We start from the raw sequence: 24,942 nt of genomic DNA, 5'->3' as shown, positions 1-24,942 counted from the left end.
TATGGAGGGAAGAGCAGGCTCAATCTCTTGAAGGAGATTATCGTCACAATATATATATATATATATATATATGTGTGTGTGTGTGTTAAGAGGGAGTAACCTACAGCATCAATGTAAAACATAGCCTGGCCAAATATCAATAAGTGTCTAGGGGAGTGAAAGGCTAACAAAAAATAATCCAGTTTACTGGGCATTAACATACCAAAAAAATGAATACAATCTATAAACTCACACTCAATGATTTATCCAGCTTCTCAAAGCTGGGCATGATCATCAACAGGTCTCAAAACTGCATACAATCAGCACTAGCTGACGCCAGGCTCTATCGTGGCGCAGTGGGACACTAGCGCCTATTATGCTGCTAATACCAATACAGGGTGGTGGTGGTGGTGTCACAACCTTTAACAAATGAGGTATGAGGAATCAATATCATATACAGCACAATGGCATCACTTAAGATCCTCAGGTACCCACCTCACTAAGACATATAACAGCACCTATCACCTGGTATAAAGGATGCACAATGGTAGAATTGATCCATGGTATACATTACTGCAACATGACAAACATCCCAGCAGTCAAATGACACAAATAAGGTCACAAAACCCGGACCGTAGCGGCAACACATGCGCTCGACTGAGAAAATCAAAGAGTGACCGCCCAGAGCCATGCTGGCCGGGAGCGACACTGTATCCACCTCTATGAGTCAGCTGACTCCTCTCTTTCAAATATCTCAAGCTCATATACAGACATATCTCGATCAAGAACTTCTAATTCATATATCAACAAAATAAAGACTATAATACACAACTTTATATAATAATACATATCAATAATTCAGTACATTAAAGATTATACTATGATATAAAAATATGTGAACAAAGAAAGACATGGTAACACTGGCGGGAGAGGGGAGGAGGGGTTAAGGGAGGATTTCAAGACGTCTGCCAGCCAGCCATTATACATAAGTATACATGAATACAATATAGAGTATATATATATATATATATATACATGTGTATCAAAACCATGTCTATGTGGTATACATCTCACAGTGCCAAAATATAATTTAATGTTAGAGAACAATGTAATGAACAATAATGAAAGGGAAATTACACAGTATACATGACAGTAATACATCCGAGACCTAAATTTATACATTTTCCATCATAGTTTACATAATATTTCCTATACAGCATTATGTAGCAATCTATAATATAAGCATATACGGATGTTTTTCAAGCTACATGACATTAGGCTACTGCTATTCACTAGATTTCTAATATATATCCACAAATACATGGCAAGGACATATAATACAGATATATAATATAAATAGATATATGTGGAATACATTGGCAATACACATTAAATACTAGTGTGTTGTCGAAAACAGAATAACTACATCAATTAATATTTGTGATACTAGGCTAATCAGCCAAGATATCACTATACAGTTTGAGCACATCATACACCAGCTACAGTATGATCATACTGGTGTATGTGTGGTCATAACACCACCTCACACCCATATGGTAATATCACAACACACCATGGACCAGTATGGTAATATCACAACACACCATGGACCAGTACGGTAATATCACAACACACCGTGGTCCAGTATGGTAATATCACAACACACCGTGGTCCAGTATGGTAATATCACAACACACCATGGACCAGTATGGTAATATCACAACACACCATGGTCCAGTATGGTAATATCACAACACACCGTGGTCCAGAATGGTAATATCACAACACACCATGGACCAGTATGGTAATATCACAACACACCATGGTCCAGTATGGTAATATCACAACACACCATGGTCCAGTATGGTAATATCACAACACACCATGGTCCAGTATGGTAATATCACAACACACCATGGTCCAGTATGGTAATATCACAACACACCATGGACCAGTATGGTAATATCACAACACACCATGGTCCAGTATGGTAATATCACAACACACCTGAGTGATAGTGAAATAGCAGTGATAGTGAAGTGATGGTAGTATAGTAGTGGTAGTGATATAGTAGTGATGGTGCGGTAGTGGTATTGTAGCAATGATAGTGATATAACAGTGAATGTAAGGAGGTTACAGTACTGAGAAGATATAGCATTGATGGTGATACAGCCGTCATTGTCAAGTATATGATACCAAAGTATAAATACCAAAGTATAAATACCAAAGTGTTAAATACCAAAGATAGTGAAGTTATGATGATATAGTGATGGTATTATGATGATATATGATGATATATGCATCTATGTGGCACGCATAGATGCAATAAAGCACCTAAATTATTGGGATCGTCTCAAAGCCCTCCAAATGTACTCACTAGAAAGAAGACGAGAGAGATATCAAATAATATACACCTGGAAGATACTGGAGGGCCAAGTACCAAATCTACACAGTAAAATAACAACGTACTGGAGTAAACGATATGGAAGAAAATGTAGAATAGAACCAGTGAAGAGCAGAGGTGCCATAGGCACAATCAGAGAACACTGTATAAACATCAGAGGTCCGCGGTTGTTCAACGTCCTCCCAGCAAGCATAAGAAATATTGCCGGAACAACCGTGGACATCTTCAAGAGGAAACTAGATTTATTCCCCCAAGGAGTGCCGGACCAACCGGGCTGTGGTGGGTATGTGGGCCTGCGGGCCGCTCCAAGCAACAGCCTGGTGGACCAAACTCTCACAAGTCAAGCCTGGCCTCGGGCCGGGCTTGGGGAGTAGAAGAACTCCCAGAACCCCATCAACCAGGTATCAACCAGGTATAGTGATAAAGGTCTGTCCTTAAGTTACATTATCATCAAAACACGCAGTCCATGGTGATGCTGAAGTGATGGTGATGGTAGTGGTACAGTGAACTAGAGTGGCAGCACAACACCACAATAGTGGTGGTACAGTGAACTAGAGTGGCAGCACAACACCACAGTAGTGATGGTGGTGGTACAGTGAACTAGAGTGGCAGCACAACACCACAGTAGTGATGGTGGTGGTACAGTGAACTAGAGTGGCAGCACAACACCACAGTAGTGATAGTGGTGGTACAGTGAACTAGGGTGGCAGCACAACACCACAATAGTGGAGGTACAGTGAACTAGAGTGGCAGCACACCACCACAGTAGTGATAGTGGTGGTACAGTGAACTAGAGTGGCAGCACAACACCACAATAGTGGAGGTACAGTGAACTAGAGTGGCAGCACAACACCACAGTAGTGATGGTGGTGGTACAGTGAACTAGAGTGGCAGCACAACACCACAGTAGTGATGGTGGTGGTACAGTGAACTAGAGTGGCAGCACAACACCACAGTAGTGACGGTGGTGGTACAGTGAACTAGAGTGGCAGCACAACACCACAGTAGTGATGGTGGTACAGTGAACTCGAGTGGCAGCACAACACCACAGTAGTGATGGTACAGTGAACTAGAGTGGCAGCACAACACCACAGTAGTGATGGTACAGTGAACTAGAGTGGCAGCACAACACCACAGTAGTGATGGTACAGTGAACTAGAGTGGCAGCACAACACCACAGTAGTGATGGTACAGTGAACTATAGTGGCAGCACAACACCACAGTAGTGATGGTACAGTGAACTAGAGTGGCAGCACAACACCACAGTAGTGATGGTGGTGGTACAGTGAACTAGAGTGGCAGCACAACACCACAGTAGTGATGGTGGTGGTACAGTGAACTAGAGTGGCAGCACAACACCACAGTAGTGATGGTGGTGGTACAGTGAACTAGAGTGGCAGCACAACACCACAGTAGTGATGGTGATGGTACAGTGAACTAGAGTGGCAGCACAACACCACAGTAGTGATGGTGGTGGTACAGTGAACTAGAGTGGCAGCACAACACCACAGTAGTGATGGTGATGGTACAGTGAACTAGAGTGGCAGCACAACACCACAGTAGTGATGGTGATGGTACAGTGAACTAGAGTGGCAGCACAACACCACAGTAGTGGTGGTACAGTGAACTAGAGTGGCAGCACAACACCACAGTAGTGATGGTACAGTGAACTAGAGTGGCAGCACAACACCACAGTAGTGATGGTACAGTGAACTAGAGTGGCAGCACAACACCACAGTAGTGATGGTGGTGGTACAGTGAACTAGAGTGGCAGCACAACACCACAGTAGTGATGGTGATGGTACAGTGAACTAGAGTGGCAGCACAACACCACAGTAGTGATGGTGATGGTACAGTGAACTAGAGTGGCAGCACAACACCACAGTAGTGGTGGTACAGTGAACTAGAGTGGCAGCACAACACCACAGCAGTGATGGTACAGTGAACTAGAGTGGCAGCACACTACCACAGTAGTGATGGTGATGGTACAGTGAACTAGAGTGGCAGCACAACACCACAGTAGTGATGGTGATGGTACAGTGAACTAGAGTGGCAGCACAACACCACAGTAGTGGTGGTACAGTGAACTAGAGTGGCAGCACAACACCACAGTAGTGGTGGTACAGTGAACTAGAGTGGCAGCACAACACCACAGTAGTGATGGTGGTGGTACAGTTAACTAGAGTGGCAGCACAACACCACAGTCCACCACAGTCACCTCCGTAATGTCACTGTGGTTGACTGCTGCCCTCACCACATCCAGGCCGCTCACCACATCACCGAAGACATCTGGCCACTGGACACCATCCGGGAGGTCCCTGGTGACGATGCCGAACTGGGCACACCAGGGACCCCCCGGCCCCCACAAGGCCCACACAGCTCCTGCCCGGCCTGACTCCCGGTACTGCCCCTGGAGGTCAGGCAGCAGTGGGGCTCCTCCCTTACCATCATTACTCTCGTAGTCTCCGCCCGCCACACACTCCCCTGGCTCACCCTTGCACTCCACCCACAACAGTTTAGTGTTGCGGTAGGTGTGGCCCCGCTGGCCCGTACACAACAACACAAACTGTCTGGCCAGCGGAGTGTCAGGGGTCAGCCGGATGGTGACCCGCCCTCTTGTTGACCCCGCCCACCCGAGGTCAAGGAACGCCAGGGTGCAGGAGGGCTCCAGCACGCCCACAACCTCACTCTCCTGCAGGAAATGAAATAAATCATACTGATAACTGTATAACAAAATGTTATCATATTAGTTACCATAACTCAGTAATGTCAGTAAGAAAAGTGGGTGTAATAAAGTAACCTGGAGGGTGTGGGCGTGGGCGTGGGCGGGCGTGGGCTGACGCAGGAGTGGGTGGAGGTACAGCTGTCCGTCTTGTAGAGTTATCCTGGCGGAGCGGCGGCCATCTTGGTCTTCCTGGACGGCCAACACCCGGCCAGCCTCCACCAGCCTCTTGACGGGCTCCCTCATCCTGCGGAGGTCCTCAACCTGTGGACAGTGTCAGCCCCATTATCACCTGTGGTCAGTGTCAGCCCCATTATCACCTGTGGTCAGTGTCAGCCTCATTATCACCTGTGGTCAGTGTCAGCCCCATTATCACCTGTGGTCAGTGTCAGCCCCATTATCACCTGTGGTCAGTGTCAGCCCCATTATCACCTGTGGTCAGTGTCAGCCCCATTATCACCTGTGGTCAGAGTCAGCCCCATTATCACCTGTGGACAGTGTCAGCCCCATTATCACCTGTGGTCAGTGTCAGCCCCATTATCACCTGTGGTCAGTGTCAGCCCCATTATCACCTGTGGACAGTGTCAGCCCCATTATCACCTGTGGACAGTGTCAGCCCCATTATCACCTGTGGTCAGTGTCAGCCCCATTATCACCTGTGGTCAGTGTCAGCCTCATTATCACATGTGGTCAGTGTCAGCCCCATTATCACCTGTGGTCAGTGTCAGCCCCATTATCACCTGTGGTCAGTGTCAGCCCCATTATCACCTGTGGTCAGTGTCAGCCCCATTATCACCTGTGGTCAGAGTCAGCCCCATTATCACCTGTGGACAGTGTCAGCCCCATTATCACCTGTGGTCAGTGTCAGCCCCATTATCACCTGTGGTCAGTGTCAGCCCCATTATCACCTGTGGACAGTGTCAGCCCCATTATCACCTGTGGACAGTGTCAGCCCCATTATCACCTGTGGTCAGTGTCAGTCCCATTATCACCTGTAGTCAGTGTCACCCCCATTATCACCTGTGGTCAGTGTCACCCCCATTATCACCTGTGGACAGTGTCAGCCCCATTATCACCTGTGGACAGTGTCAGCCCCATTATCACCTGTGGTCAGTGTCAGTCCCATTATCACCTGTGGTTAGTGTCAGCCCCATTATGCTGGACATGTAGATCCAGCCCCCCTCTACTGACAGGGGGGTAGGTGCTGGACCTGTAGCTCCAGACCCCCTCTACTGGCAGGGGGTTGGTGCTGGACCTGTAGCTCCAGCCCCCTCTCTACTGGCAGGGAGGATGGTGCTGGACCTCTAGCTCCAGCGCCCCTCTACTGGCAAGGGGTTGGTGGTGAACCTGTAGCTGAAGCCCCCCTCTACTGGCAGGGAGTTGGTGCTGGACCTGTAGCTCCAGCCCCACCCTACTGCCAGGGGGTTGGTGCTGGACCTGTAGCTCCAGCCCCTCCCCTCTACTGGAAGGGGGTTCGTGCCGGACCTGTAGCTCCAGCCCCCCTCTACTGGCAGGGGGTTGGTGCTGGACCTGTAGCTCCAGCTCCTTTCTACTGGAAGGGGAGTTGGTCCTGGACATGTAGCTCCAGCCCCCCCTCTACTGGCAGGGGGGTTGGTGCTGGACCTGTTGCTCCAGCCCCCCTCTACTGGCAGGGGGTTGATTCTGGACCTGTAGCTCCAGCCCCCCTCTACTGGCAGGGGGTTGGTGCTGGACCTGTAGCTCCAGCTCCTTTCTACTGGAAGGGGGGGTTGGTCCTGGACATGTAGCTCCAGCTCCCCCTCTACTGGCAGGGGGGTTGGTGCTGGACCTGAAGCTCCAGCCCCCCTCTACTGGCAGGGGGTTGGTGCTGGACCTGTAGCTACAGCCCCCCTCTACTAGCAGGGGGTTAGTGCTGGACCTGTTGCTCCAGCCCCCCTCTACTGGCAGGGGATTGGTGCTGGACCTGTAGCTCCAGCCCACGTCGACTGGCAGGGGGTTGGTGCTGGACCTGTAGCTCCATCCCCCCCTCTACTGGAAGGGGGTTGGTGCTGGACCTGTAGCTCCAGGCCCCCTCTACTGGCAGGGTGTTGGTGCTGAACCTGAAGCTCCAGCCCCCCTCTACTGGCAGGGGGTTGGTGCTGGACCTGTAGCTCCTGCCCCCCTCTACTGGCAGGGGGTTGGTGCTGGACCTGTAGCTCCAGCCCCTCTCTACTGGAATGGGGGTTGGTCATGGACCTGTAGCTCCAGCCCCCCTCTACTGGCAGGGGGTTGGTACTGGACCTGTAGCTCCAGCCCCTTTCTACTGGCAGGGGGTTGGTGCTGGACCAGTAGCTCCAGCCCCACTCTACTGGCAGGGGGTTAGTACTGGACCTGTAGCTCCATTGTCTTGCAAATTGTCTATACAGTATACCTAGGTCATAAAAGTATTTGTGTGTACGTCTGATACCATACTCCTTGTGAGGGAGGAAATGTATATTTTTACCTCTCAGAATGTTTGGTAATATGTTTATTTGTGATGTGTGTATATGTATATATTAACACGTTGTACTGAACGGGGTGAGAATAGCTTGAGCTACCTCATCCCTTTGTGTGTATTTTACCTCAATAAACTTATTTCAATTTCAATTTCAATTTCAATGTAGCTCCATCCCACCTCTACTGGCAGGGGGTTGGTGCTGGACCTGTAGCTCCAGCCCCATTGTACTGGAAGGGGGATTGCTCCTGGATCTGTAGCTCTAGCCCCCTTTTACTGGCAGGGGCTTGGTGATGGACCTGAAGCTCAAGCCGCCCTCTACTGGCAGGGGGTTGATTCTGGACCCATAACTCCAGCCCCGCTCTACTGGCACGGGGTTGGTGCTGGACCTGTAGCTCCAGCTCCTTTCTACTGGAAGGGGCGTTGGTCCTGGACCTGTAGCTCCAGCCCCCCTCTACTGGCAGGGGGTTGGTGCTGGACCTGTAGCTCCAGGCCCCCTCTACTGGAAGGGGGTTGGTGCTGGACCTGTAGCTCCAGGCCCCCTCTACTGGAAGGGGGGTTGGTGCTGGACTTGTAGCTCCAGCCCCTTTCTACTGGAAGAGGGGTTGGAGCTGGACCTGTATTTCTAGGCCCCCTCTACTGGCAGGGGGTTGGTGCTGGACTTGTAGCTCCAGTCCCCCTCTACTGGTACGGGGTTGATGCTGGACCTGTAGCTCCAGCCCGCCCTCAACTGGCAGGGGGGGGGGGTCGAGATGGACCTGTAACTCAAGCCCCAATCTACTGGCAAGGGGATGGTACTAGACCTGTACGTCCAGCCTCCCTCTACTGGCAGGGGGTTGGTGCTGGACCTGTAGCTCCAGCCCCCCCTTCTACTGGCAGGAGGGGGTTATCTTGAGGTTATCTGGAGATGATTTTGGGTCTTTTTTTTAGTGTCCCAGCGGCCCGGTCCTCGACCAGGCCTCCACCCCCAGGAAGCAGCCCATGACAGCTGACTAACACCCAGGTACCTATTTTACTGCTAGGTAACAGGGGCATAGGGGGAAAGAAACTCTGCACATTGTTTCTCGCCGGCGCCTGGGATCGAACCCAGGATCAGTCCAGCGTGCTGACCACTCGGCTGACCGGCTCCGGAGGGGTTGCTGGACCTGTAGCTCCAGCGCCCCTCTACTGGCAAGGGGTTGGTGGTGAACCTGTAGCTCCAGCCCCTCCCCTCTACTGGAAGGGGGTTCGTGCCGGACCTATAGCTCCAGCTCCCTCTCTACTGGCAGGGAGTTGGTGCTGGACTTGTAGCTCCAGCCCCTTTCTACTAGAAGAGGGATTGCTCCTGGACCTGTAGCTCCAGCCCCCTTCTACTGGCAGGGGCTTGGTGCTGGACCTGAAGCTCAAGCCGCCCTCTACTGGCAGGGGGTTGATTCTGGACCTGTAGCTCCAGCCCCCCTCTACTGGCAGGGGGTTGGTGCTGGACCTGTAGCTCCAGCTCCTTTCTACTGGAAGGGGGGTTGGTCCTGGACATGTAGCTCCAGCCCCCCTCTACTGTCAGGGGGTTGGTGCTGGACCTGTAGCTCCAGTCCCCCTCTACTGGTACGGGGTTGATGCTGGACCTGTAGCTCCAGTCCCCCTCTACTGGCAGGGGGGGTCGAGATGGACCTGTAGCTCAAGCCCCAATCTACTGGCAAGGGGGATGGTGCTGGACCTGTAGCTCCAGCCCCCCTCTACTGGCAAGGGGATGGTACTAGACCTGTAGCTCAAGCCCCCCTCAACTGGCAGGGGGGATTGGTGCTGGACCTGTAGCTCCAGCCCCCCTCTTCTGGCAAGGGGATGGTACTAGACCTGTAGCTCAAGCCCCCCTCAACTGGCAGTGGGGATTGGTGCTGGACCTGTAGCTCCAGCCCCCCTTCTACTGGCAGGGGGGTTGATGGTGAACCTGTAGCTCCAGCCCCCCTCTACTGGCAGGGCGGATGGTGCTGGACTTGTAGCTCCATTCCTTCTCTACTGGCAGGGGTGGGTTGATGGACCTGTAGCTCCAGTCCCCCTCTACTGGCAGGGCGGATGGTGCTGGACCTGTAGCTCCAGCCACCCTCTACTGGCAAGGAGTTGGTACTGGACCTGTAGCTCCAGCCGCCCTATACTGGCAAGGAGTTGGTACTGGACCTGTAGCTCTAGCCCCCCCTCTACTGGCAAGAGGATTGGTTCTGGACCTGTAGCTCCAGCCCCCCTCTACTGGCAGTGGGTTGGTGATGGACCTGTAGCTCCAGCCCCCCTCTACTGGCAGGGGGTTGGTGCTGGACCTGTAGCTCCAGCCCCCCTCTATTGGCAGGGGGGGTTGGTGCTGAACCTGTAGCTCCAACCCCCCCCCTTTACTGGTAGGGGGGTGTTGATGGACCTGTAGCTCCAGCCCCCTCTCTACTGGCAGGGAAAATGGTGCTGGACCTGTAGCTCCAGCCCCCCTCTACTGTCAAGGGGATAGTACTGGACCTGTAGCTTCAGCCCCCCTCAACAGGCAGAGGGGATTGGTGCTGGACCTGTAGCTCCAGCCCCCTCTACTGGCACGGCGTTGGTGCTGGACCTGTAGCTCCAGCTCCCTCTCTACTGGCAGGGAAAATGGTGCTGGACCTGTAGCTCCAGCCCCCCTCTACTGGCAGGGGGTTAGTGCTGGACCTGTAGCTCCAGCCCCCTTCTACTGGCAGGGGGGGGGATGGTGTTGGACCTGTAGCTCCAGACCCCCTCTACTGGAAGGGGGTTGGTGCTGGACCTGTAGCTCCAGCCCCCCCCCTCTCTACTGGCAGGGGGGTTGGTGCTGGAAATGTAGCTCCAGTTCCCTCTCTACTGGCAGGGAGTTGGTGCTGGACTTGTAGCTCCAGCCCCTTTCTACTGGAAGTGGGATTGCTCCTGGATCTGTAGCTCTAGCCCCCATCTACTGGCAGGGGCTTGGTGTTGGACCTGAAGCTCAAGCCGCCCTCTACTGGCAGGGGGTTGATTCTGGACCTGTAACTACAGCCCCGCTCTACTGGTAGGGGGTTGGTGCTGGACCTGTAGCTCCAGCTCCTTTCTACTGGAAGGGGGGTTGGTCCTGGACCTGTAGCTCCAGCCCCCCTTGGTTATTTGAGTATAACACCTGATATACTCAAATTCTATGTCAGTTGAAATGTAACCAATCACAGGCAAGTAGGCCTCTGACGTCATGCCAGACAGAGGAGCATCAAGCCATGCTCCCAGCAGCCTCAGTACTCCTCACAGACTCAGAGTAGAAGGACCTCGGCTGAATAGTTATATACCTGTTTGCCTCACTCAATAAATATATACAGAAGCGACTACTGTGTCTACATTCTACCCGAACAAGGCAAACGAATATAGCTCCAGCCCCCCCCCCCTCTACTAGCAGGGGGTTGGTGCTGGACCTGTAGCTCCAGCCCCCTTCTACTGGCAGAGGTTTTTGCTGGACCTGTAGTTCCAGCCCCCCTCTACTGGCAGGGGGGGATGGTGCTCGACCTGTAGCTCTAGCCACCCTCTAGTGGCCAGGAGTTGGTGCTGGACCTGTAGCTCCAGCCCCCCCCCCCCCCTCTACTGGCAAGGGCAAGGAGTTGGTACTGGACCTGTAGCTCCAGCCCCCCCTCTACTGGCAAGAGGATTGGTTCTGGACCTGTAGTTCCAGCTCCCCTCTACTGGCAACGTGGGATTGGTGCTGGACCTGTAGCTGCAGCCCCCCTCTACTGGCAGGCGGTTGGTGCTGCACCTGAAGCTCCAGCCCCCCTCTACTGGCAGGGGGTTGGTTCTCGACCTGTAGCTCCAGCCCCCCTCTACTGGCAGGGGGTTGGTGCTGGACCTGTAGCTCCAGCCAGCCTCTCCTGACAGGGGGTGCTGATGGACCTGTAGCTCCAGCCCCCCTCTACTGGCAAAGAGTTGGTACTGGACCTGTAGCTCCACCCCCCCCCCCCTCTACTGGCAAGAGGATTGGTTCTAGACCTGTAGTTCCAGCTCCCCTCTACTGGCAACGTGGGATTGGTGCTGGACCTGTAGCTGCAGCCCCCCTCTACTGGAAGGGGGTTCGTGCCGGACCTGTAGCTCCAGCTCCCTCGCTACTGGCAGGGAGTTGGTGCTGGACTTATAGCTCCAGCCACCCCTACTGGCAGGGGGTTGGTGCTGGACCTGTAGCTCCAACCCCCCTCTACTGGAAGGGGGTTCGTGCCGGACCTGTAGCTCCAGCTCCCTCTCTACTGGCAGGGAGTTGGTGCTGGACTTGTAGCTCCAGCCCCTTTCTACTAGAAGAGGGATTGCTCCTGGACCTGTAGCTCCAGCCCCCTTCTACTGGCAGGGGCTTGGTGCTGGACCTGTAGCTCCAGCTCCTTTCTACTGGAAGGGGGGTTGGTCCTGGACATGTAGCTCCAGCCCCCCTCTACTGGCATGGGGTTGGTGCTGGACCTGTATTTCTAGGCCCCCTCTACTGTCAGGGGGTTGGTGCTGGACCTGTAGCTCCAGTCCCCCTCTACTGGTACGGGGTTGATGCTGGACCTGAAGCTCCAGTCCCCCTCTACTGGCAGGGGGGGTCGAGATGGACCTGTAGCTCAAGCCCCAATCTACTGGCAAGGGGGATGGTGCTGGACCTGTAGCTCCAGCCCCCCTCTACTGGCAAGGGGATGGTACTAGACCTGTAGCTCAAGCCCCCCTCAACTAGCAGGGGGGATTGGTGCTGGACCTGTAGCTCCAGCCCCCCTCTTCTGGCAAGGGGATGGTACTAGACCTGTAGCTCAAGCCCCCCTCAACTGGCAGTGGGGATTGGTGCTGGACCTGTAGCTCCAGCCCCCCTTCTACTGGCAGGGGGGTTCATGGTGAACCTGTAGCTCCAGCCCCCCTCTACTGGCAGGGCGGATGGTGCTGGACTTGTAGCTCCATTCCTTCTCTACTGGCAGGGGTGTGTTGATGGACCTGTAGCTCCAGTCCCCCTCTACTGGCAGGGCGGATGGTGCTGGACCTGTAGCTCCAGCCACCCTCTACTGGCAAGGAGTTGGTACTGGACCTGTAGCTCCAGCCGCCCTATACTGGCAAGGAGTTGGTACTGGACCTGTAGCTCTAGCCCCCCCTCTACTGGCAAGAGGATTGGTTCTGGACCTGTAGCTCCAGCCCCCCTCTACTGGCAGTGGGTTGGTGCTGGACCTGTAGCTCCAGCCCCCCTCTACTGGCAGGGGGTTGGTGCTGGACCTGTAGCTCCAGCCCCCCTCTACTGGCAGGGGGGGTTGGTGCTGAACCTGTAGCTCCAACCCCCCCCCCCCTTTACTGGTAGGGGGGTGTTGATGGACCTGTAGCTCCAGCCCCCTCTCTACTGGCAGGGAAAATGGTGCTGGACCTGTAGCTCCAGCCCCCCTCTACTGTCAAGGGGATAGTACTGGACCTGTAGCTTCAGCCCCCCTCAACAGGCAGAGGGGATTGGTGCTGGACCTGTAGCTCCAGCCCCCTCTACTGGCACGGCGTTGGTGCTGGACCTGTAGCTCCAGCTCCCTCTCTACTGGCAGGGAAAATGGTGCTGGACCTGTAGCTCCAGCCCCCCTCTACTGGCAGGGAGTTGGTGCTGGACTTGTAGCTCCAGCCCCTTTCTACTGGAAGTGGGATTGCTCCTGGATCTGTAGCTCTAGCCCCCATCTACTGGCAGGGGCTTGGTGTTGGACCTGAAGCTCAAGCCGCCCTCTACTGGCAGGGGGTTGATTCTGGACCTGTAACTACAGCCCCGCTCTACTGGTAGGGGGTTGGTGCTGGACCTGTAGCTCCAGCCCCCCCCTCTACTGGCAAGGAGTTGGTACTGGACCTGTAGCTCCAGCCCCCCCTCTACTGGCAAGAGGATTGGTTCTGGACCTGTAGTTCCAGCTCCCCTCTACTGGCAACGTGGGATTGGTGCTGGACCTGTAGCTGCAGCCCCCCTCTACTGGCAGGGGGTTGGTGCTGGACCTGTAGCTCCAGCCCCCCTCTACTGGAAGGGGGTTCGTGCCGGACCTGTAGCTCCAGCCCGCCCCTCTCTACTGGCAGGGGGGTTGGTTCTCGACCTGTAGCTCCAGCCCCCCTCTACTGGCAGGGGGTTGGTGCTGGACCTGTAGCTCCAGCCAGCCTCTCCTGACAGGGGGTGCTGATGGGCCTGTAGCTCCAGCCCCCCTCTACTGGCAAGGAGTTGGTACTGGACCTGTAGCTCCACCCCCCCCCCCCCTCTACTGGCAAGAGGATTGGTTCTGGACCTGTAGTTCCAGCTCCCCTCTACTGGCAACGTGGGATTGGTGCTGGACCTGTAGCTGCAGCCCCCCTCTACTGGAAGGGGGTTCGTGCCGGACCTGTAGCTCCAGCCCGCCCCTCTCTACTGGCAGGGGGGTTGGTGCTGGACCTGTAGCTCCAGCCCCCCTCTACTGGCAGGGGGTTGGTGCTGGACCTGTAGCTCCAGCCCCCCTCTACTGGAAGGGGGTTCGTGCCGGACCTGTAGCTCCAGCCCGCCCCTCTCTACTGGCAGGGGGGTTGGTGCTGGACCTGTAGCTCCAGCCCCCCTCTACTGGCAGGGGGTTGGTGCTGGACCTGTAGCTCCAGCCAGCCTCTCCTGACAGGGGGTGCTGATGGACCTGCAGCTCCAGCCCCCCTCTACTGGCAGAGGTTTTTGCTGGACCTGTAGTTCCAGCCCCCCTCTACTGGCAGGGAGGCTGGAGCTGGACTTGTAGCTCCAGCCCCCCTCTACTGGCAGGGGGGTTGGTGCTGGACTTGTAGCTCCATTCCTTCTCTACTGGCAGGGCGGATGGTGCTGGACCTGTAGCTCCAGCCACCCTCTACTAGCAAGGAGTTGGTACTGGACCTGTAGCTCCAGCCCCCCCCCCCTCTACTGGCAAGAGGATTGGTTCTGGACCTGTAGTTCCAGCCCCCCTCTACTGGCAACGTGGGGTTGGTGCTGGACCTGTAGCTCCAGCCCCCCTCTACTGGCAGGGGGTTGGTGCTGGACCTGTAGCTCCAGCCCCCCTCTACTGGCAGGGGGGGTTGGTGCTGAACCTGTAGCTCCAACATCCCCCCCCCCCTCTACTGGCAGGGGGTGTTGGTGCTGAACCTGTAGCTCCAACATCCCCCCCCTCTACTGGCAGGGGGTTGTTGATGGACCTGTAGCTCCAGCCCCCTTTCTACTGGCAGGGAAAATGGTGCTGAACCTGTAGCTCCAGTCCCCCTCTACTGGCAAGGGGATAGTACTGGACCTGTAGCTTCAGCCCCCCTCAACAGGCAGAAGGGATTGGTGCTGGACCTGTAGCTCCAGTCCCCTCTACTGGCACGGCGTTGGTGCTGGACCTGTAGCTCCAGCTCCCTCTCTACTGGCAGGGAAAATGGTGCTGGACCTGTAGCTCCAGCCCCCTCTACTGGCAGGGGGTTGGTACTGGACCTGTATCTCCAGCCCACCTTCTACTGGCAGGGGGTTAGTGCTGGACCTGTAGCTCCAGCCCCCCTCTACTGGAAGGGGGTTGGTGCTGGACCTGTAGCTCCAGACCCCCTCTACTGGAAGGGGGTTGGTGCTGGACCTGTAGCTCCAGCCCGCCCCTCTCTACTGGCAGGGGGGATGGTGCTGGACCTGTAGCTCCAGTTCCCTCTCTACTGGCAGGGAGTTGGTGCTGGACTTGTAGCTCCAGCCCCTTTCTACTGGAAGGGGGATTGCTCCTGGACCTGTAGCTCCAGCCCCCTTCTACTGGCAGGGACTTGGTGCCGGACCTGAAGCTCAAGCCCCCCTCTACTGGCAGGGGGTTGATTCTGGACCTGTAGCTCTAGCCCAGCTCTACTGGCAGGGGGTTGGTGCTGGACCTGTAGCTCCAGCCCCCCTCTACTGGCAAGGAGTTGGTACTGGACCTGTAGCTCCAGCCCCCCCTCTACTGGCAACGTGGGATTGGTGCTGGACCTGAAGCTCAAGCCCCCCTCTACTGGAAGGGGGGTTGGTCCTGGACCTGTAGCTCCAGCCCCCCTCTACTGGCAAGGAGTTGGTACTGGACCTGTAGCTCCAGCCCCCCCTCTACTGGCAACGTTGGATTGGTGCTGGACCTGAAGCTCAAGCCCCCCTCTACTGGCAGGGGGTTGGTGCTGGACCTGTAGCTCCAGCCCCCCTCTACTGGCAGGGGGCTGGTTCTGGACCTGTAGCTCCAGCCCCAAACTACTGGCAGGGGGTTGGTCCTGGACCTGTAGCTCCATCCCCCCTCTACTGGCAGGGGGTTGGTGCTGGACCTGTAGCTCCAGGCCCCCTCTACTGGCAGGGGGGGTTGGTCCTGGACCTGTAGCTCCAGCCCCCCTCTACTGGCAAGGGGATGGTACTAGACCTGTAGCTCAAGCCCCCCTCAACTGGCAGGGGGTTGGTGCTGGACTTGAAGCTCCAGCCCCCCTCTACTGGCAGGGAGTGTTGATGGACCTGTAGCTCCAGCCCGCCTCTACTGGCAGAGGCTTTTGCTCGACCTGTAGTTCCAGCCCCCCTCTACTGGCAGGGGGATGGTGCTGGACCTGTAGCTCCAGCCCCCCTCTACTGGCAGGGATGATGGTGCTGGACCTGTAGCTCCAGCCACCCTCTACTGGCAAGGAGTTGGTACTGGACCTGTAGCTCCAGCCCACCCCCCCCTCTACTGGCAAGAGGGTTGGTGCTGGACCTGTAGCTCCAGCCCCCCTCTACTGTCAGGGGGTTGGTGCTGAACCTGTAGCTCCAGCCCCCCTCTACTGGCAGGGGGTTGGTGCTGGACCTGTAGCTCCAGCCCCACTCTACTGGCAGGGGGTTGGTGCTGCACCTGTAGCTCCAGCCCCCCTCTACTGGCAGGGGGTTGGTGCTGCACCTGTAGCTCCAGCCCCACTCTACTGGCAGGGGGTTGGTGCTGGACCTGTAGCTCCAGCCACCCTCTAGTGGCCAGGAGTTCGTGCTGGACCTGTAGCTCCAACCCCCCTCTACTGGCAAGGAGTTGGTACTGGACCTGTAGCTCCAGCCCCCCCCCTCTACTGGCAAGAGGGTTGGTTCTAGACCTGTAGTTCCAGCCCCCCTCTACTGACAGGGGTTTGGTCCTGAACCTGTAGCTCCAGCCCCCCCCTCTACTGGCAGGGGGTTGGTGTTGGACCTGTTGCTCCAGCCCCCCCCCCTCTACTGGCAGGGGGATTAGAGCTGGACCTGTAGCTCCAGCCCCCCTCTACTGGCAGGGGGTTGCTTCTGGACCTGTACCTCCAGCCCCCCTCTACTGACAGGGGGTTAGTGCTGGACCTGTAGCTCTAGCCCCTCCCTCTACTGGCAGGGGGTTGCTTCTGGACCTGTGGCTCCAGCCCACCTCTACTGACAGGGGGTTAGTGCTGGACCTGTAGCTCTAGCCCCCTTCTCCTGGCTGAGGGTTGGTGCTGGACCTGAAGCTCCCGCCCCTCTCTACTAGAAGGGGGTTGGTGCTGGACCTGTAGCTCCAGCCCCCTTTTCCTGGCAGGGGGGTTGGTGCTGGACCTGTAGCTCCAGCCTACCTCTACTGGCAGGGGAATTGGTGCTGGACCTATAGCTCCAGGCCCCTTTTCCTGGCAGGGGGGTTGGTGCTGGACCTGTAGCTCCAGCCTACCTCTACTGGCAGGGGAATTGGTGCTGGACATGTAGCTCCAGCCCCCATCTAATGACAGGGGTTTGGTGCTGGACCTGTAGCTCCAGCCCCCCCCCCCTCTACTGGCAGGGGATTGGTGCTGGACCTGTAGCTTCAGCCCCCCTCTACTGGCAGAGGGATGGTGCTGGACCTGTAGCTCCAGCCACCCCCCCCCACCTCTAATGGCAGGGTATTGGTGCTGGACCTGTAGCTCCAGCCCCCCTCTACAGGCAGGGGGTTGGTGCTGGACCTGTAGCTCCAGCGCCCCACTACTGGCAAGGGGGTTGGTGCTGGACCTATAGCTCCAGCCCCCCTCTACTGGCAGGGGGTTGGTGCTGAACCTGTGGCTTCAACCCCCCCCCCCCCTCCCCCCCGTCTGCTGGCAGGGGATTGGTGCTGGACCTGTAGCTCCAGCCCCCCTCTACTGGCAGAGGGATGGTGCTGGACCTGTAGCTCCAGCCACCCCCCCCCCCCACCTCTAATGGCAGGGTATTGGTGCTGGACCTGTAGCTCCCGCCCCCCTCTACAGGCAGGGAGTTGGTGCTGGACCTGTAGCTCCAGCCCCCCTCTACAGGCAGGGAGTTGGTGCTGGACCTGTAGCTCCAGCCACCCCCCCCCACCTCTAATGGCAGGGTATTGGTGCTGGACCTGTAGCTCCAGCCCCCCTCTACAGGCAGGGGGATGGTGCTGAACCTGTAGCTCGAACCCCCCCTCTACTGGCAGGGGGTTGCTGCTGGACATGTAGCTCCAGCCCCTCCTCTACTGGCAGGAGGGGTTGGTGCTGAACCTGTAGATTCAGGCCCCTTCTCCTGGCAGGAGGTAGGCGCTGGAACTGTAGCCCCAGCACCTCTCGACTGGCAAGGGGTTGGTTCTGGACCTGTAGCTCCAGCCCCCCTCTACTGGCAGGGGGTTGGTGCTGGACCTGTAGTTCCAGCCCCCTCTACAGGCAGGGGGTTGGTGCTGGACCTGTAGCTCCAGGCCCCCTCTACTGGCAGGGGGGTTGGTGTTGGACCTATAGCTCCAGCCCCCCTCTACTGGCAGGGGATTGGTGCTGGACCTGTAGTTCCAGCCCCCTCTACAGGCAGGGGGTTGGTGCTGGACCTGTAGCTCCAGCCCCCTCTACTAGCAGGGGGATGGTGCTGCACCTGTAGCTCTAGCCCACCTTTACTGGCAGGGGGTTGGTGCTGGACCTGTAGCTGCAGCCCCCCTCTACTGGCAGGGGGTTAGTGCTGGACCTGTAGCTCCAGCCCCCTCAACTGGCAGGGGGTTTGTGCTGAACCTGTAGCTCCAGCCCCCTCTACTGGCAGGGGGTTGGTGCTGGGCCAGTAGCTCCAGTCTCCCTCTACTGGCAGGTGGTTGCTGGCATTGTTTAGAAGTTTGTTGGCAGTTTCAAGGCATCAGTCTCTTCGAAGCCAGCAGTGGTCTGTTTATTTTCACTGTCCTCCTGGATGCTTTCCCGGTAGGTTGGTGGAGTGTCACCCACTCGCTGCGCCTCTGTGAGGGGGGGGGGGGGCCAGGATCCCGGGTTCAATGGAGGATCACAGGCTTAATCATCACGCAAGACAGAAATGGTTCCCATGTTTCCTTTCATCTGATGTCGGTTCACTTACCAGAATATATTTATCCAGGAGTTAGACAACTATTTTAGATTGTATGTTAAGGAAAGTCAGTAGTAGAACTTGGGGAATCTCGATAAACCTAGGAACAGGCTTCCTCTCCTCAAAACCCAACTCAATATCTTGTGATATGACCTATGAGAGAAAATAAAAAACTTACTGTTAATTGCTTCTGGGGGATCTCTCCAGTGATTTCCTGAACTTTATTCATGATGCTGGAGGCTGAGTCTCCCAGGTGTACGGGGTCAGCTGTGGCACCTGTCTCTGTGGTCATCATCTCCAGGGCCTCCCTGATGGTCTCCTGCACCTGTCATTACCAACACAAACATTAATGGTGGAGGCTGAGTCTCCCAGGTGTACGGGGTCAGCTGCGGCACCTGTCTCTGTGGTCGTCATCTCCAGGGCCGCCCTGATGGTCTCCTGCACCTGTCATTACCAACACAAACATTAATGGTGGAGGCTGAGTCTCCCAGGTGTACGGGGTCAGCTGCGGCACCTGTCTCTGTGGTCGTCATCTCCAGGGCCTCCCTGATGGTCTCCTGCACCTGTCATTACCAACACAAACATTAATGGCGGAGGCTGAGTCTCCCAGGTGTACGGGGTCAGCTGTGGCACCTGTCTCTGTGGTCAACATCTCCAGGGCCTCCCTGATGGTCTCCTGCACCTGTCATTACCAACACAAACATTAATGGTGGAGGCTGAGTCTCCCAGGTGTACAGGGTCAGCTGTGGCACCTGTCTCTGTGGTCATCATCTCCAGGGCCTCCCTGATGGTCTCCTGCACCTGTCATTACCAACACAAACATTAATGGTGGAACCTGAACTATAATGAAGCATCAGGCTCTGACTAAAGTAACTGGACTATAATGAAGCATCAGGCTCTGAGTGAAGCAACTGGACTATAATGTTGCATCAGGCTCTGAGTAAAGTAACTGGACTATAATGTTGCATCAGGCTCTGAGTAAAGTAACTGGACTATAATGAAGCATCAGGCTGTGAGTAAAGTAACTGGACTATAATGAAGCATCAGGCTCTGAGTAAAGTAACTGGACTATAAAGAAGCATCAGGCTCTGAGTGAAGTAACTGGACTATAATGTTGCATCAGGCTCTGAGTAAAGTAACTGGACTATAATGTTGCATCAGGCTCTGAGTAAAGTAACTGGACTATAATGAAGCATCAGGCTCTGAGTAAAGTAACTGGACTATAATGAAGCATCAGGCTCTGAGTAAAGTAACTGGACTATAATGAAGCATTGGGCTCTGAGTAAAGTAACTGGACTATAATGAAGCATCAGGCTCTGAGTAAAGTAACTGGACTATAATGAAGCATCAGGCTCTGAGTAAAGTAACTGGACTATAATGAAGCATCAGGCTCTGAGTAAAGTAACTGGACTATAATGAAGCATCAGGCTCTGAGTAAAGTAACTGGACTATAATGAAGCATCAGGCTCTGAGTAAAGTAACTGGACTATAATGAAGCATCAGGCTCTGAGTAAAGTAACTGGACTATAATGAAGCACCAGGAAACTGAAACTACACCTGTAGTCAGTCTGTCACTAAGATGACAGTTGACATGGGTGTAGTGAACACTGACCACAGTGTAGAGAAACACCAAGATGACAGTTGACTTTATTAATAACAATGTTTCAGGTATTAGAGCAAAAACCCAGCGCTGAACGTAATGAAACGTCATTTTCTGGGTGAGTCCCGGAGGCTCCCGCAGATATCCAGGCTGATATGGATATATTAGCTTTCTGGCATCAGTCAATGTGCATGGAGTTCTTGCCTATCGGGGACCACGAGCAAGAACCTGGCCCCCCTCAGACAGGCGTGAGGAGCACTGGCCTAATGAAACCCCTGTGTGGGTGGGAGCATTCCATGTCTGCCATTGACCGGGTCTGGCACCCAGAAAGGTAGGCACCCTAAAACAAACCCTTATTCTGGTGAAAATATTGCTACCAAAAGCTGAACGAGTGGACAGAACTCCCCAAACGAAAATTAGCAAACGAGCATAACGTCATCACGTTGTCGCGCCACTGTCTATGTAATCCCTCCCCGGGAGGGGGAAGGGAGAGCCCCAGACCCTCACGCCGGCGATCCAACCTGCAGTTCTTAGGTTGGATTTCAAAACTCGCGAAAAACACCGCCGACTGGAGGGAGGGATACCGGGGAGCCTCTGGGACTCGCCCAGAAAATGGTGATACCTGCTTGATGGGATTCTGGGAGTTCTTCTACTCCCCAAGCCTGGCCCGAGGCCAGGCTTGACTTGTGAGTTTGGTCCACTAGGCTGTTGCTTGGAGCGGCCCGCAGGCCCACATACCCATCACAGCCCGGTTGGTCCGGCACTCCTCGAAGAAAACAATCTAGTTTTCTCTTGAAGATGTCCACCGTTGTTCCGGCAATATTTCTGATGTTCGGTGGTAGGACGTTGAACAACCGCGGACCTCTGATGTTTATAGTATTCTCTGATTGTGCCTATGGCACCTCTGTTCTTCACTTTTTCTATTCTACATTTTCCTCCATATCGTTCACTCCAGTATTCATTACATTCAACGCTGGTTTTCTGTGGGGCGCCCCGTCGGCTCCCTGGAGCTAACTACCCAAAGACAAGGAAAAACAGGGACTTACCCGGGCGGCGGTCAGTCCTCACTCCTCAATTCGAAACTTGAGATAACTGGCTGCAACCGCCAACCCAAAGCAGCACAGGCCCTACTAGATCCAGGGACTTTGACCAGGTAGCGAGCAGCCAGAACCCTGTCCGACCACAAACAACCTTATGTCCGAATATCAACCCAAGACATGTTACCAAAGACGGCAGCCAGTGCAGCAAACTTACGAATGTCGTGGGCACGAGGATAGACTGCAAGCTGGCTAGACTTAACCCTGCGGACGACCTGGGAGCCCCGAGCCCGGGAACAGGAAAGAAGGGAAACTGGGTCAACCCTAAGCACATCCCCAGCCACCACAGCCTTGGCACGCAAATAACGGTAGAGAGCCGCAACCAGACACAACACATGATGCAGCCCCGGCCTGACCATCCAAGCATCAACAACCCAAGGACCCCTTTGGAAAGCAGCAGACTCATTCTTCGCCAGAAAAAGAGACGACTGCAACAGAACAAACCTACTACCAGGACCAAAAGAGCAGAAACCCCTGCGCTGGAGGAGAGCATGAAGCTCCCCAACCCGACCTCCCAGAGGCCAATGCCTACAGGATAAGAGCCTTAGAAAAACAGTCCTGAACTTAAGGGGCCACAACAAACTGAGGAGAAGAGAGAAAAGAGAGCACCCGTTCCAAAGACCAGGACGGCTCAGGTGGCGCATGAGCAGTCCAGTGGTGAAACAACATACGAGACAGCTTGCGGAACGGAGCAGATGTAACATCAATACCAAACGCAAGTTGGAGCGACTCCGTCACTGCCGCACAATATGAGGGGACAGTATTTGGCACAAGATGACAATCCTGGAAACAACAACGAAAGGATGGACAAAACAACCCTATCAGAGACCGAAGTACACCTACGCAGTGAGAGGAAAAACCGAAATGACCGCCAGGAAACTTCATACTGCCGCCTAGTCGAAGCACGCAGGTGGGAGACCAACAACAAAGCCACCTGCACATCATACAAGTTTTGATAGACTTGAGTCAGAAAATCCAGAAGCGAAGACTCGAGGAGAAGAACGAACTAACTTTATAACGGGTTGGATCAATCTGCTGAAAGAGGCAGAGCTGCAGGAAGATCCTCGGGTTCAAACACTGAGCAAGCAGCACCTGAAACCAAGGCTGGGCAGGCCACCAAGGAGCCAGGACAACTCAACCCTGGTAAGATTCCCAGCGAGCCAGGACCTGGAGCAACAGATGAACCGGGGGGGGGGGGGGAAAGGTTCAGGTAACCCCACCTTGCCCAGTCCTGCTGAAAAGCATCAACGCCGACGGCTCGCAGTCGAGGAAGGGCGCCACGCCAACGCGAAGAGGTCCACCACCGGAGGCAGAGCCAACTGAATGACTCTGTGTCGACTGTCCACTCCGTTGAAAGGGGAAAAAAGCGGGACAGGCCGTCCGCCATGACATTGGACCCCCCAAACGTGAACTGCCAGGAGAGCCAAACCCTGAGAACTCAGCAGATGAGTCACCCAAAGTGACCAGCCCCAAAGAGCCAAGGACCGCATCGAATTCTCGCAGTTCAGGCAATGAACCACCGGGAAACAGTCCAAATGGAGCCGGATCGTCGACCCACAAGCGACCCGAAGTGACATCCACACAGCCGCGAACTCCCGCACCATGCTGTGAGCCCGACAGAAGGACAGACCCCATCATTCTTGGCCAGCTTGGTGAGCACAGGTCACAAAGCCCCAGCCAGGAGATGATATGTCTGTGAACACATCGAGTGAGGGCTCGGGAAAAGCCAAGGCACTGTACCCCGAAAAACCCTTAGAGGAAGCTGGCAACACAGCAACCGATGCAAAGCCTCAGGAGGCAGAACTGAGTGGTCGCAAGAGAGGCGGAAGAGACGCTCCCGAAGGAACCAGAAGAGCCAACGAAGCCAAACCCGTCCTGGTGGGTAAACTATCACGGCAAAGTTCAGGCTTCCCCGCACAAACCCTCGAGTAACCGCCGTGTGACCCGAGCCCCCCTCAGGAACAGACAAAGGCTAGAACGCAGATGAAGCAGATCCGCCAGAGGAAGAGAAGGAAGCAGTCAGAGCGTCCCCACACAAGACCCAGCCAAGACCAAACCTGAGAGGGAACCAAATGGGACTTCCTCCAATTCACCTGGAACCAGAACCAGGCGAGCTCGGAAATAAATAAATCCCTGGCGAGCTGACACACGGACTGACATGGAGCCCAAACCAGCCAGTCACCAAGGTAGGCCAGAACCCGAACACCTAACAGATGCAGACGGGCCACCATGACCCAGGTAAGGCGTGTGAACACACGAGGTGCCAGGTCAACCCGAACGTTGCACAACAAAAGCGGTAACTCTGGCCCCCCACAACAAAACCGAGCCAGTCCCAGAACCCCAGATAAATTGGGATGTGCAAATACGCATCATTGAGGTCCAGGGACACCATCCAAGCGCCTGACTCCAACAGAAGCCGGACCTGGGACAGAGTGGTCATCTGAAACGAGGGACAAGAAACCCAGGGATTGAGAAGGTACAAGTCCAGAATGAACCACAGTTTCACACAGTCCAGTTTCTGAACTGGAAACAGTCGGGAAACCCATCTGAGAGACGTGATCGTTTCGACCACGACCAAGTGCACCCACTCCAAGACAACCTGACAGAGCGCAGGAGAAGAGGCCTGCCCTGCCAGCCCCAATCCCCCGAAGAAGGAGGGGCCACCCAATGCTTCCACAGGCCGTGAGAAACAACCCGAAAATCATACGAATCTGAGACCAGGCATGAGCAAACAGAGCAAGCCTCCCCCCCATCGCCCCATCAATGGGGTGAACTGCGAAAGAGCTGATGCCCCTTACGAGAACCTGACCTACCTGCTGAGCGAGCACCACGCCGACCAAGTGCAGCCAGGACCGAAGGCGGCACCAGCTCCGAAACCGGCAACTGTGGCCCACCCCAACGAGCGGAACCGCGAGCCCTGGCATGACCCCTCTGGGAAGAGCCAATATGAGAACCCTGGAGAACCAACAAATCAGACATCGGGCAGCAACTGGAAGAAGCCACCAGCCTATACTACTCGACTGCAGAGGCCACAAACAGCAAAGGACACAAGGGTGAAAACAATCTAAGAGCCAGGGCCCAAGCGGATTCCAAGGAGGAAGCGAGCACCACCTGTTGACAGGCGAGATGCGAAAAATCGTGACAGCGCATCCCGCAGGATTGGTGCAAACAGCTTCAAAAGTGCAGACGACGCATGAGCAACCGAGACCAAGGCACCAGACCAGGAAAGGCCCCAAGCGCCTCTACATCCTCCGCAAAGCCAATCCGAAGACAGCTCCAGGAGGGGGAAAAGAAATGAAGGACCAAAGCCAACAATCCACGTGCGTGCAAGTCCTCAGCCACAAACGCAGCCGAATGGAAGGAACCGGCAAATGAAGCTAAACCGCACCAACATTGCAGAAGGGCAGGAGCGAAAAGGCACTCATTAAGATGCTCAAAATTGCCCCCCCTCAGGTAAACCTGGACCACAGTCAATGCCTCGTGCCACTCAAGCCTGCGGGCACAACACGAGT

At 55.2% G+C, this 24,942-nt stretch overlaps 1 protein-coding gene across 1 annotated transcript; it reads right to left on the bottom strand.

Moving 5' to 3' along the window:
• Positions 1-169: 169 nt before the first annotated feature.
• On the bottom strand, positions 170-19,294 carry LOC138372001 (peptidyl-prolyl cis-trans isomerase-like). The gene is made up of 3 exons (XM_069337049.1): positions 18,912-19,294; positions 5,184-5,369; positions 170-5,075 (listed from the first exon to the last, which is right to left on the bottom strand). Exons 1-3 carry the CDS (start codon positions 19,026-19,028, stop codon positions 4,563-4,565), a joined length of 816 nt encoding a protein of 271 aa, XP_069193150.1. The 5' UTR covers positions 19,029-19,294; the 3' UTR covers positions 170-4,562.
• Positions 19,295-24,942: the final 5,648 nt, after the last annotated feature.

Source organism: Procambarus clarkii, chromosome 37 (genome assembly GCF_040958095.1).
Source record: "Procambarus clarkii isolate CNS0578487 chromosome 37, FALCON_Pclarkii_2.0, whole genome shotgun sequence".
NCBI lineage: Eukaryota > Metazoa > Arthropoda > Malacostraca > Decapoda > Cambaridae > Procambarus > Procambarus clarkii.
Note: the sequence above shows the minus strand (reverse complement) of the source record. Positions and strands in the feature narration are given on the sequence as shown.

What these genes read in the sequence shown, in the direction of transcription:
- LOC138372001 (XM_069337049.1), bottom strand. Translation starts at nt 19,028, where the DNA reads ATGATGACCACAGAGACAGGTGCCACAGCTGACCCCGTACACCTGGGA. An exon ending in TCCCCCAGAAGCAATTAACA is followed by an intron (nt 5,370 to 18,911) that starts GTAAGTTTTTTA and finishes CACTGTCCACAG; the next exon opens with GTTGAGGACCTCCGCAGGAT. An exon ending in CCCACGCCCACACCCTCCAG is followed by an intron (nt 5,076 to 5,183) that starts GTTACTTTATTA and finishes CATTTCCTGCAG; the next exon opens with GAGAGTGAGGTTGTGGGCGT.